Below are 13,760 nucleotides of genomic sequence, written 5' to 3'. Positions count from 1 at the left end.
CGTCTGTGTTGTTCCAGAGTAATTTAAATGGTCACATACTATAATATTTGTGTGTGTGTGTGTGTGTGTGTGTGTGTGTGTGTGTGTGTGTGTGTGTGTGTGTGTGTGTGTGTGTGTGTGTGTTTTGTGGTTGTCATAAACCTGTAATGTAAATTAAAGATCGTTAAGGGTCCGTGTATTTATCTGGCAATTGGATTTTCCGTTCTGAAACGGGTATTGGAAAACAAAAAACGAGTGGTTATTTGATTTTCGTTTTAAAATACAAAAATTAAAATTGAAATACAAGGCGTTTTTCCTTTTCATGATCAAAAAGGGATATACGAAATTTTAAAAATGCTTTGATTTTCATTTTATATTTAGAATAACAAAAAAATAAAGTCAGTAAGAGACAGAAACGGAAAAAGGTCCGTTTTTTCATTTTCTGAGACCGGAAGTGGTCATCAGCAAGTGTGGAGCCAAACGACAACAAGATTCTCAGAGGGCGGAGCCAGAGAGCAGTGATTGGTCAGACCATAGATAACATAGAAGACAGCGCCAGCGTATCTAGTATTCTATGTATCTGTGGTCGGCACGTCTGGTAGCATCTCTGGCTGCTGTTGATCTTGTTTTTGGAGTAAAACATGGTAGGAAGATAAATACTTCTAACCTGTAGCGCTGTTTTATTGTACGTTAAGTCAGCGACTTGTGAAGAGTTGTGTTTTGTCGTGTTTTGATCAGTTGGTCCGGACGCGTTAGCTAGCTAAGCGGCTAAGTTAGCTAGCGGGCTAATTAACACAGGGGCTAACTTACCGCTGAACACCTGTGTTAGTTGCTGGCGCAGCTGTCTGTCATTAGTAGAATGACCTTCTCAACCTGTATTTCTCTACTGTGTATTTTGCTTTTAAAAAAGTTATTTCACTTTAAGGTTAACTGAAACCCGTTCAGCTGCACTGAAGTTTAACATTCAGCTGGTTTGAATTAAACCGCGCTTAACATTGCGCAACATTACCTCTCTGAATCTCCATAATTTCATTAAATTCCTTCTCTCTTCCACTGCTCAAGTTTAATCCAGTATATAAAGTGACATTAATAGTGAATAAACTAACAACCAGCCATTGTGTTTATTTATTACTGCATGTATTTGTAGTAAAACATGAATTCAAACATCCTACTTTTGGATCTAGAACTGCACAAGCCATTCATTCTCACACTCACCTGATGAGTTAAACTCCCCTTTTTATGTGAGGTGGAAGCAGAAAGTCTGAATTAATAAAGAAAGTTGTTTATAATTTGTGATACCTGTTATCTCTGACTGAGGCTTTAGTTTTTGTTGAGCTGATTTACACGTAGAAACTTTGTTCAGGAAGATTTCTCAGTAGCTCAGAGGACAGGCTGCTTTTTACAAAACCTTGTAAGAGAATGTCTGTCAATGCTTTCAGCAGAATTTAGAAACACAACACTTCCTAAACAGATATTTTGAGGCTGTGAGGTTGAACATTTGAGAGTATATCAGTGTGTTTGTTTGTGGTCTTTCTGTTTCTAGGTGGAAGCTGAATTAGTGAGGATGACTCCTGCTCCTGTCATCTCTAAGCTCCTCACACATCTTTACCTGCACATGAGGAAAATCACTCCTGTAGAATGCAGGTATGTTTTTCATTATTATAAAAAGATGTTGCCTGGTGATCTGTCAGAAACCCATTATACAGAGTCAGCTAAAATAATGTTTACACACATCAGGAAAAGAAAAACTTGCATAAACATTTCAATACCAAATTTATTCAGACATCATGAGATTAATAACAGTTATCTTTGGCCTCTACAATTACAAGAGGTGCTCAAAGTGGTGGCCACTGGCTTCCAGACATTTCTGTTGTGTTGTAGACGTCACTTGTTGATGCTCCATTCATGAGGGTAGCGCCATCTGTTGGGAAAGCATCGTACAACAAGACACAGAGTTATCGTTATTTGATCAAACTTTGAAAGAGGTATCTATATGTGTAGAAGTACTTATACAAATGAAATATTTATAAAAGTTTTTTCTTTTCCTGATGTGTGTGTACATTATTTTGGCTGACTCTGAACTTAATGAGAACAAAACTGTCATTTAATTGTTTCTCTGAAAGCTTCTTTAGTGAAAACCAGCTGGTGTTCTGCTTTGAAACAAACTGCTGTTGAGGTCTGTGTTTTTGGGTTTAACCCCACAGTTTCTGAATGAACTGATAGTTGTTTTTTTTTTCCTGATCAATGTGGACGTTATAATTGATGGTAACATTTACTGATCATATAATCAGCATGAAAATATAACAGTATAACATTCTGACCACCTGACTAATACCGTGTTGGTCCCTTTATGCTGCTAAAACTCCTCTGACCCAGTGGTTCATCAGAACCTCTGGGGATGTCCTGTGGATCCTGTGGGTTGCAGGGTGGGTCCTACCTAGACCAGGCTGATCCTGGACCATCCCACAGATGCTCCATCAGATCTGGATGTGGGGAGTGTGGAACCCAGGTGAACAGCTTAGCTTTGTCGTGTTCCTCGGACCACTCCTGTAGTAGCAGTTTTAGTTTGTCCTGCTGAGGGTGGCAGCTGGCATCAAGGACTGCTGTTGCCATGGAGACTAGGGGGTTGTTTGTCCTGCAGTGTTTAGGTGGTGGTACATGTCAGACATCCACATGAACGTCAAGGTTTCCCAGCAGAACGTTGCATTAGAACAAGATGATGGATGTTGTTCTCTTCAGCTGTCAGTGGTCAGAATGTTGTGGCTGATTGGTGGATCTGTCTGCCTTTACTCTGACATCCAGAGTTATACAAAAGTGTAGTATGTGTGCAGTGCAGCAGACATTTACTGTATTGTATGCAGTTTTTTTTTAAGGGAGAGCATTTTTTTTATCCACCTGAAGAAGACCTAATCTTTCCCTTCAAAGGATAGTTAATTGTTACTACGGCTTCCATAGTGGTCCCATTAGAGAAAACCATATTCATATACACATTTTTATTAATTCCAGGACTGGTTCAGTAAAGATTATAATAATAACTACATCAGATAATTCTTGGTTGCACTTGGAATTTTGCAGCCTGAGAGATGGTTGGGAAGGTTGCAGTTCTTGTTTTAGCAAAAATATGTTATAATAGAAGATCTTTATTGTCATTGTACATGAAATTATCTGCAAACCAGCAAAGTGCATCAGTCTGAGGTATCTAAAAATAAGTAAATAAAGAAAAATGCTTCTAAAGCCAATAATAAACTGAATATTTTGAGGGAATATTCTAAAAAGGAAAGAAAAGCTCCATTCTCACTCCTCTCAGGATAAACTGTCATTAAAATTGACTTTAAATTTAGCTTCAACACGAGATAAAAACATTTACTTTCATTACTGATATTGTCAAGTTTTAATAAAGTTCATGCTACTTTTATAAAATGATGAAAGTGAATAAATTGTATTTCTGTGATCTGTGTTTGATTTCTGTCTTTTCTCCTGTCATCCAGATGTTCAGAGGGAGATGATGCCACATCTGGTCCAGCTGATGGAAGGTCTTGAAGTTCTCTGACTGGCCTCGACTGAAGATGGTCGTCTCACTGGATTTAAGGTTCAGATGCTCAGTAACAAACTCCACCAATGAGCCAACAGGGAAGCTTTAGGTTTATTAAATGTTGCTATGAAGGTATCGCTGTTTTTCTTTGTGAATGCAATGTGCTCCAACTGAAACTTGAATTAGAACATAGAAGTAAATCCTTCCATCCGAAAGGATTTAGTTGCATTAATAACCTCACAACATTCTAATTTTTATTCCAGTCTTAGTTGAAAATAGAATCTCTGTATTGATTCAGGTAAAACTGAACTTCACAGCATGTTGGAGCAATGGGCTCTGTAAAGCGTCTCGAGACAATTTGACTGTAATTGGCGCTATATAAATAAAATTGAATTAAAAAAAAAACAACCAGATGAAAACTGTGATGGTGTTGGATTGTCAGACCGTAATGTTGCAGCTCAAAGCAGCTTTTCTATCTCAGTTCATTCTGACATTCAGCTATGAATCAACACAGCAGATGGTGATCCATGCTGTGGAAGTCTCACATCTCCTGATTTAATTGAGCTGCTTTGCACTTTTTACACTGTTTATTCACCAACACTTTATTTGATAAAAGTCCCATCTAGTTTTTATGAGGAATGTGATGTTTTAATTTCTCTGTGAATAACTGCAGTCTAATGCAACAGCTGGAGTTGTAACATCTGTCCTGATATTGATCATGAAGTATTGATCAGAATACTTATGGTCAGCAGTCATCCCTGGAGTTTTACATTAAAATCTTTACTTGTGTTGTGAACTATGGTAAGAAGCAGAAACTTTAGTGTTGCCATGGATACATGAGTGTTAAATTCTGTCCATGTTTCCATTTTGGGAAATGCAGTCCAGTTCCAGAATGTGGAGGAATTTAGTCTCAATCACAGACGACAAATATTATCTGAAAGTCGGGTTATTGTTGTTTATCAGCACAATACAAAAAGATTAATGTTAGAAATATTCCAGTTAAGACCCTAGAATATCATGATTTATGTAAATGTACCTCAATAATATGAATGTTTAGGTTAAGATTGTACAGTGATATTTATTATGTAAGTTTAGCTGATTAAAGTTTATGACTGCTCTACAATATTATTTAAATTGACATCATTATTATAATATTTAGGGTCAGATCCTACAGTATTGAGATTAAGAAATCAAATATTCTGTAAAATGTAAATACACTGAACTCATTTGGATATATTTAAGTGAGACTCTACAATATTATTTGACACAAATCTATCTAAATCAAAATTTTAATCATTTTTACTCCAATCATTTACTGGACTGATTTAAATATTAAAATCACTACTTTCTAATCCTCTCTGCTGTACGTTCAAACCTGAGGCCTTAAATAGAAACACACAAGTATCTGATTGAAGGAACTTCTGTAGAGTCCTGGTTCCAGAACATGATGATAGAATTATAGAAAAAGCTGCCTGAGAGTTTTTATCTTAGATTTCTTCAGTAATTTAATGATAATTATCAGCAAAAATCAAGTGTTCATTTGATGAACTTCATTTCCTAAAACATCCTGAATTGAAGCTCATATCTTTGGCAGCTGTAAAGTTTCTGCTCCTTCAAAGTTCACAACACAATGAATTAATTCCTAAAACACTCTCAATGCTGGAGAGCGTTTGTGATGCTGAAGCAGTGACCAGTTTTTCTGTTTCTTCTCTGGAGATGCACAATGAGGGACGTCTGCAGAGACTGAGAAAGAGTCTCACCACATCCTGACATGAGGAAAAAGACTTTATTGAAGACTACAATGAGAAAAACTATCAGACAGCAGACGGCTGCATTCAAGGTGAGCTCTGAACATTTGATCTGGAACAGGAATTCAATAACGGCAGCATGAGCTTCATTTCAGTCTGTAGCTGCTGAATTCATGGATGAATCATCTGGCACTAGAGAGGAAGACCATCAAACATCCACATCAGCTGATGGAGGTCCAAGAGTCTCACCAAACAAACAACCTACAGAGTGAAAACCTCAAATCTGATTGGACGGCTTCCTATTCAGCCACGTGTGAACAAATGCCTCTAAGTTGATTTGTTTTCTAAAATAAATCTAGTTTGAGTCCTAATCTATGCCTGTGTGTTTGCTTCTTTACACCGCTGTTAACAGTTTAGGCTGTTAGATTGTTCCAGATAAGACAAGTACAAGATTGTTCAGAGCCGTTCTACCAGGAGCCTGACAGGAAGAACTCCAGCAGCTACTGAATGTTCCTGTGGTCCCTTCAAGGCTACAGGAGGAGCCCTACGAGGACGAGCCGGTCCACCTGATGGTGGCCAGTCGCTGCGGTTCAAAGCCAACACCGACTACGTGGACTTCTACTGGACCACATGGAGGCCTTCAAACCAGACCAACAAGTTCAGCGACTCCCCGACTCGTGGGTCTGAGGACGCCGCCGAGCCTCGGCCCAGCCGGCCGCCTGTCTGTGGGTGTTTGAGTGCTGAGAGGTTTGTGGATGCATGTGAACATGTCTGTGTTGAAACAGCAGCTATTGATTCACTAACGCCAGAAAAAACCAAGAGCTCCTTTATTTGTGACTTCCACTAAAAAAAAAAATGATGAAAATAAGTTTGCCAGGGTTCTGACTGATAACAGATTATTAAATAATGAAAATAACAGTTTAAATATTCCTTTAAACAATCCTTTTAGATCTACATTTCCTTTACATTGACTTCTTGGTATATGTACAAGTATTTTGGGTGGAATATACCATTAAGCCCAATGTTCAAGGGTTCTTCTGGGAATATACCATTAAACCAACCTTTTAGGTAAATGTTCCAGGATGTTGGGTAGAATATACCATCAGATCAACCTTTTAGGTCTACATTGGAAGGTTTTAGAGTAGAATATTACTCCAAACCATCCTTTAGGTCTACATTTAAGGTGGAATACTCCTTTACAACAAGATTTTTTGGTTTACATTGAAGGATTTTAGCTGGAATATTCCTTTGAATGAACTTTTTAAGTTTATGTTCAAGGATGTTGGGTGGAATATACCATCAGACCAACCTCCAAGGTCTACAGTAGTGAATTTTAGGTGGAATATACCATTAAACTCACCTTTTAGGTCTACATTGGAGGATTTTAGGTGGAATTTTCTTCCAGACCATCTTTTAGTCTACATTTAAGGATGTTTAAGATGGTATATTCTTTTTTTTCAAGATGGCGCCGTGCCAGCGGCAGCTAGTTACAGCAGCTCCGGTTAACTTTAGGTCTGTTTAGTTATTTTTGTAGTTTTCTTCTCTTTTTAAGTTTTTCTTTTCAGCAAGTAGGGTGACGCTTTTGTACGGGACAGACATGGATGTGCAAATAGCGTTTTCCCTACTTTGTTTACTACTGTTTTCGGAACTTTTTAAATCTGCATCTGGTGACCCGTTCAGCCATGGCTCCATTGTTTACAGTCGGGAACAGCTGTTGGCGCTGAGCCAGGCCAGGCCGCCGTCGTGGGAGAGACCAGACATCCCAGCTGAGCTCCGCAGAAGGAGGAGAGGATGTCGGGCAGGACTGAAGCGTCGGGAGAAGAGGAGACGCTACAAGCCGTCCGTTCCATCTGTGATTATGGGGAATGTGAGGTCTCTCCCGAATAAGATGGAAGAACTGACGGCGCTGACAAGGCTGCAGTGGGAGTATCGGGAGAGCAGCCTCATGATGTTCACGGAGTCATGGCTGAACGAACTCACTCCGGACTCACTTTTAACTCTGGACGGATTCCATCTGGTCAGAGCGGACCGGAACGTGAGGGAGAGTGGTAAGAGAAAGGGTGGGGGCCTCGCGATGTATGTGAATGAGAGATGGTGTAATGCTGGACACATTAGTGTTAAAGAGCAGCTCTGCACTAAGGATGTAGAATTACTGGCTGTCAGTCTGCGTCCGTTCTATCTGCCCCGGGAGTATTCACATGTAATAGCCATTACTGTGTACATCCCTCCCTCGGCTGATGCGGCTGCAGCCTGTGAACTCATCCACAGTGTAGTGTCCCAGCTGCAAACATCTCACCCTCAGTCTCTTATTATCATCTCAGGAGACTTTAATCATGCATTGCTCTCTGCCACTCTCCCCACGTTCACCCAGTACGTGACCTGCCATACCAGAGACAATAAAACCCTGGACCTGCTGTATGCAAACATCAAGGATGCATACAGCTCCTCACCCCTCCCCCCGCTGGGCCACTCAGATCACAACCTGGTGAGACTGCAGCCCATTTACATACCTATGGTGAAGAAACAACCCCCCACCACCAGGTATGTGAAGAAGTGGTCTGACGAGGCCACTGAGGCGCTGCAGGACTGCTTTGAGACCACAGACTGGGATGTGCTGTGTGGTCCACACGGGGAGGACATTGATTCACTGACGGACACTATTACGGACTACATTAACTTCTGTGCAGAGAACATCGTACCAACCAGGAAAGTACGGTGTTTCTCTAACAGCAAACCCTGGGTGTCCCTGGAACTGAAGACCCTGCTGAAGGAGAAGAGGAGGGTTTTTGGATCTGGGGACAAAGAGGAGCTGAGGAGGGTGCAGAAGGAGATAAAGAAGAAGATCAAGGCGGACAAGGCCAGCTACAGGACCAAGATGGAATCTCACCTGCAGGACAATAACACAAGGGAGGTCTGGAGAGACCTGAGATCCATCTCTGGTTACAGCAGAGGCCATGAGAGGGGAGCTGCAGCAGGAGGCCAGGAGTGGGCCAATGAGCTGAATCTGTTCTTTAACAGATTCGACTCTGCTCCCACTCCTCCCCCCTCTCATCAAAGCACCGACCAGCCAGCTCCTTCTTCACACCTCAGCTCTCTACCACCAACACCACCAACAGCACCCCTCCTCCCATCCCCGTCTTCTACCACCTCCGGACTCTGCATACAGCCCCATCACCCCTCCTCGTCTCACCCCCCACCACCACCATCACCCCTCCCCCTGCCACCCTCCCCCTGCCTCTCCATAACAGCTGATCAGGTGAGAAGTGAGCTTAAAAAGATCAAGACCAGGAAAGCTGCAGGTCCTGATGGAATCAGCTCCAGACTCCTTAGAGACTGTGCAGACCAGCTCTGTCAGGTGCTGCTGCACATCTTTAACCTGAGCCTGAGTCTGGAGAGGGTTCCTCTGTTATGGAAGACTTCCTGCCTGGTTCCTGTCTCTAAGACCAGGAACCCCAGGGAGCCTAACCACTTCAGACCTGTGGCCCTCACTTCTCACCTGATGAAGACCATGGAGAGGATCGTCCTCAAGAACCTCCGTCCCCAGGTGAGCCAGTATCTGGATCCACTGCAGTTCGCCTACCAACCGAACATTGGAGTGGATGATGCAGTGATCTACCTGCTGCACAGATCACTGACTCATCTGGAGAAACCCAGCAGCACTGTGAGGGTCATGTTCTTTGACTTCTCCAGTGCTTTCAACACCATCCAGCCTTCTCTGCTTAGGGTGAAGCTTGAAGGAACGGGAGTAGACTGTCACCTGGCTGCTTGGACCATCGACTACCTCACCAACAGACCACAGTACGTGAGGCTTCGGGACTGTGTGTCTGATGTGGTAGTCAGCAGCATGGGGGCCCCACAGGGGACAGTGCTCTCCCCCTTTCTCTTCACCCTGTACACATCGGACTTCCACTACAACTCTGGGAGCTGTCACCTCCAGAAGTTCTCCGATGATACAGCCATTGTTGGGTGTGTATCTGAGGGGGACGAGCGGGAGTACAGGACGGTCATCTCTGACTTTGTTGACTGGTGTGAGCGAAACCATCTGCAGCTCAACGCCAGTAAGACGAAGGAGATGATCGTGGACTTCAGCAGGAGGAGGACACCCCGGACTGCACCGGTGAACATCCAGGGTTTGGACATTGACATGGTGGACACATACAAATACCTGGGTGTTCACCTCAACAATAAACTGGACTGGACACACAATACAGAGGTTCTGTACAAGAAGGGCCAAAGTCGTCTCCACCTGCTGAGGAGACTGAGGTCCTTTGGAGTGTGCAGGACTCTGCTCAGGACATTTTTTGACTCTGTGGTAGCGTCTGCTATTTTCTATGCAGTGGTCTGCTGGGGAGCAGGGAGCACTGAAAGGGACAGAAAGAGACTAAACAGACTGGTCAGGAGGGCCGGTTCTGTCCTGGACTGTTCCCTGGACTCCATAGAGGAGGTGGGTGAGAGGAGGATGTTGGCAAAGCTCACATCCATCATGGACAATCCCTCTCACCCACTGCATGACACTGTGGGGTCTTTAAGCAGCTCCTTCAGCAGCAGACTGAGACATCCACCCTGCAAGAAAGAGCGCTATCGCAGGTCCTTCATTCCATCTGCTATAAGACTTTACAACATCAGCATCACTGGCTGATGTTAACATAAACTGGACTATATCATTACCACCCCAAACCATAAAATTTGCACTGACATTCTTGCACTGCACATCTCTGCACTTTTAAACTTTATTTTTATTTTTTCTGTTAAGCCACTTTACCCTCATCTGTCACCCTTGTATATATTGTAAATATTATTACTATTGTTCTATTATTCTTTTATTCTTATCACTATGTCTACTGTTACATAAGCTGCTGTAACAATGTAAATTTCCCCTGGAGTGGGGAGAAATAAAGAACTTTATCTATCTCTTATCTATCTTATCTTCTTCCAAACCAACTTCTCAGGTCTACATTTCAGGTGGAATATTCCTCCATACTAACTATTTTGGTCTACATTGAAGGATTTTTTCTAAACCACCCTTTTGGGTCTATATTTGAGGTTTTAGGTGGAATATTCCTTTTAACCAGCCCCTCGGGTCTCTTTGAGGATTTTGGATGGAATACTCTGTTAAAGCAACATTTTAGGTGCATGTCCAAGGATTTTTGGTGGAATGTTCCTTTAAGGTGGATGTTTGAGGACCTTGTAGGTGGAATACTTCCTGAAACCAACCTTTTAGGTCAACATTCAAAGATTTAAGGTGGAATATTCCTTTAAACCAACCTAAATTTCATGTTTTGATCATTATCAAGTGAGAAACCTCAATCCAGACTCCTCGTAATGATGTTTGAGATTTATGCTGCTGTTATTTGTTTAGTCCAGACTAAATGACAGAAATCCACAACTGTAATTTTATTTCAGGACTCGGTTATTAAATGTCAAAACAATCCATGTGACTCTAAAAACTCAACAGCTTTACAAACTCTAAGATTAAACTCTCCACAAGGATCCAAAATAAGTTGGACTTCTACATGAGAGCTTTAATTATTCTTCATCTACTTCCTGAAAAGTTTGGTCAATAAAAAAGAGAAAAACTAATATTTTCAGCTGAACTAAAGACAGACTTTGTGATTTTTCTGCTCACATGTTGTGTTGTTGTAAACTTACCCTTTCAAATAAATAGCCTCCTAACCCCCTGGAAACCAGCTTTTGTCCTGTTTTTGTGTTGCTCCTCGGCAACCCTAGACAGCCGGGTCCTAATGTTTTTTGAGCAACACACCATACTATGACGTTTTTACAATGATGGTTCTACTATGGAACCAGTTTGGCATGTTCAGGCGTTCTTTATGTAAAAACTCAGAGATTTCAGGTATCAGGAGGTGGTTTTCAACTTTCTTTCTGAACTTTCTGCTTCAACTTTAAACTAAATTTCCTTCACTAACCCAGCCCTCTGGACTTCCAGGAAACTGTGTTCCTATTGGCTGTCCAGGTGGCTGCTTGGTGTTATCAGGAACACCTGAGCAGCTCACTGTCTTCCTGCTTTATTTGGCTGCAGACAAACATTTCCTCTGCTTCTCTTCACCACTGAACCGGGTTTGACTCTGTTGCTTTAGTGTGTTCTTTAGCCGTTGGCTTGCAGCTTCCAGCAGTAAAATCGTCTTTAATGTGTTTCTTGGTGTGTTTTAGGGCTTTGTACTGGATAGTTGTCTTGGTAAATGTGGTTCTTTAGCCACAGTTAGCACATGGTGCTAATGTGTGCAGTGATTAGTGGATTTGCTGCAGCTGAGTTGTGTCTTTATCTTGGCTGTAGTGAGTCTTTAGAGGTTTTTGGTCAGACACATTCTGTATTCTTGTTTGTGAACCAAGGTTGGTTGTCCAGAAGGTAAGAGTTCCTGTCCTGATTCTCTGTTCTCAGAGGTTCTCTGGTAGGCTGCAGGAGACTTTAGCGTTTGGGTTATGCTAGTTTGGTTTTTGTACGGTTTCATTTGGACGACTATCTTGAGGCCCCTCCATGTGGTTTAGTGAGGTTTTCTGGAACAGTTCTACAAAGCAACCTGCAGCAGAAGAGACTTTGAGAGTTTTTAGGAAGTTCTGGAGACCAGACTTTAGAGCAGCAGAAACATTTGTCAGCAGTTTGAGCAGGAGAAGGTGATCTTCAGAGTAGAAATGAGATGGAAACTTTCTTGACCCGTGTGGTGAGGTCCTGTACCAAGAGTTTGAGCAGGTTGTGAAGAGTCTGTAGTTCTTTGGTCTGAAAGCACAAGAAGAGTCGACTCATTAAAGGAGAAAACAGGAGATATTGTTGGTTCTTCTGTCGCTCTGCAGTTTCCAGTTTCCTTAGACTGAATATCAAGTTTATGTTTGAAATGATTTCCCATGTGAGCCCAAGAAGACTTCAATAAACTCCCTCCATCCCCTGGACACAACAGATTTTATTACCATGTTAAATCTTTTTTTAAAATATGTTTTTGAGTTTTAATCATAGTTTTAGCATAGTTTTTTCTCATTGTTTAGTTTTGTCATCTGTGTGAAAGGTGCTAATCAAATAAAATTGAATTGATAAACTGAATAATTGACTAACTCATGATTGTGACAACAGAAGTATTTTCATTGTGATTTTTTTCTTTTTAAGGTTGGGGTTAAAATCTTGACAGGAAAACAGATTAAAGAAATAAACTACATTAAAAAAGCAATTAAATCAAAGGGGAAAAGCATTTAATACAATAAAACTTTTATAAAGAAAATTAAACATTAAAAACAATTAAATTGTATTAAACAGACAAAATATTTCATTAGATAATTAAATAGAAGATACAGAACATCTAATTCTGAAAATAAAATTTTTCAAACAAAAATATTAAACATTAAAGATGAAATATTTGAGAAAATTAAACATTTAAAAAATACAATTAAACAAGAGTATTACACATTTAAAAAAATACAAAACATTTAATTAGATTATTAAACCTTTAAAAAGACAAAACATTGAATTAAAAAATTAAATTTTTCATTAGAAAATTAAATCTTAACGACAATAAAACTTTAAATAGGAATTAAACAGAAAACACAATGAAGCATTTAAAAAGAAAATTAAACATTAAAAGGTGGTAGAACATTTAAAAGGAAAAACAAAGATTTAATCGAAAAATTAAACTTTGGGAAAGAAAAGGAAAGCCGATAAAACATTTGAAAAAACAACAATTAAACATTAAAAAGACAAAATATTTCAAAATCAAATCAGACATTAGAAAAGAATAAAAGGTAAGAAAAGAGCAAAACTAAACATTTAAGAAGAATCAAACTAAAGACAAAACATTTGAAAAGACACCAATTAAACTTTAGAAGATCAAGTTGGAGGACAAACGATCAAAAAGACTAAAAACAGATAAAGGTCTTAAAGCATTTTCTAGTCTGAAATGAAAACATCAAGTTGTTTCTTCAAACATTTCCTCTTTCTATGTTCTTGGTTTGATTGTGGACAGATTTACTAAGTGCTCATTTCAGAAAACTGCTTTCCAGATAAAATCTACTAGTAGTTGAAAGCAATTATCAAACTAATGTTACCTTCTGATCTCCACAAACTTTACTGTTCGGTGAAGCGAATGAAAGTTTGTTCAGATTTCTAAAAAACCCACAAGTGAAGGTCTGAGAAGAACTCAGATGGATGGTCTAAATGTGAAATCAAGACTCATGGTCACAAGTTTTAAGGCTTCTGTTAACCAAAAAGTTCAAACTAACAGAAGTACTGAGAAACTTTTAAAATTTCAGTCCTCAGACTGTCTAAAGGTTCAAACTAACAGAGAAGTACTGAGAAACTTTTAAAACTTGTCCTCAGACTGTCTGAAGGTTCAAACTAACAGAGAACTACTCAAGAACTTTTAGGATTTCAGTCCTCAGACTGTCTAAAGGTTCAAACTAACAGAGAACTACTCAGGAACTTAGAAGATATCAGTCCTTGGACTGTGTGAAAGTTAAATCTAACAGAGAACTACTGTGGGACTTAGAAGATATCAGTCCTG

General features: G+C 40.3%; 1 protein-coding gene across 7 annotated transcripts; it reads left to right on the top strand.

Moving 5' to 3' along the window:
• The first annotated feature begins 186 nt into the window (after nucleotides 1-186).
• Nucleotides 187-10,170, top strand: LOC129347879 (uncharacterized). Of its 7 annotated transcripts, XM_055006468.1 has the most exons (6): nucleotides 187-623; nucleotides 1,523-1,623; nucleotides 2,356-2,488; nucleotides 3,468-3,568; nucleotides 5,228-5,351; nucleotides 5,789-10,170. In XM_055006468.1, the coding sequence occupies exon 6, from the start codon at nucleotides 6,857-6,859 to the stop codon at nucleotides 9,896-9,898; it is 3,042 nt and encodes a 1,013-aa protein (XP_054862443.1). In that variant the 5' UTR covers nucleotides 187-623; nucleotides 1,523-1,623; nucleotides 2,356-2,488; nucleotides 3,468-3,568; nucleotides 5,228-5,351; nucleotides 5,789-6,856; the 3' UTR covers nucleotides 9,899-10,170. The 7 variants fall into 7 exon arrangements, 5 of the variants coding, with proteins under 5 accessions (XP_054862443.1, XP_054862445.1, XP_054862444.1 ...); XM_055006470.1 differs by lacking the exon at nucleotides 2,356-2,488; XM_055006469.1 differs by lacking the exon at nucleotides 3,468-3,568.
• The last annotated feature ends 3,590 nt before the right edge of the window (nucleotides 10,171-13,760 follow it).

Source organism: Amphiprion ocellaris, chromosome 21 (genome assembly GCF_022539595.1).
Source record: "Amphiprion ocellaris isolate individual 3 ecotype Okinawa chromosome 21, ASM2253959v1, whole genome shotgun sequence".
Classification (NCBI taxonomy): Eukaryota; Metazoa; Chordata; class Actinopteri; family Pomacentridae; genus Amphiprion; species Amphiprion ocellaris.
This window is presented reverse-complemented; position numbering and strand designations above follow the sequence as displayed.

Excerpts from the sequence above, each read along its gene's own strand:
- LOC129347879 (XM_055006471.1), top strand. The coding sequence starts at position 6,857 with ATGGATGTGCAAATAGCGTTTTCCCTACTTTGTTTACTACTGTTTTCG.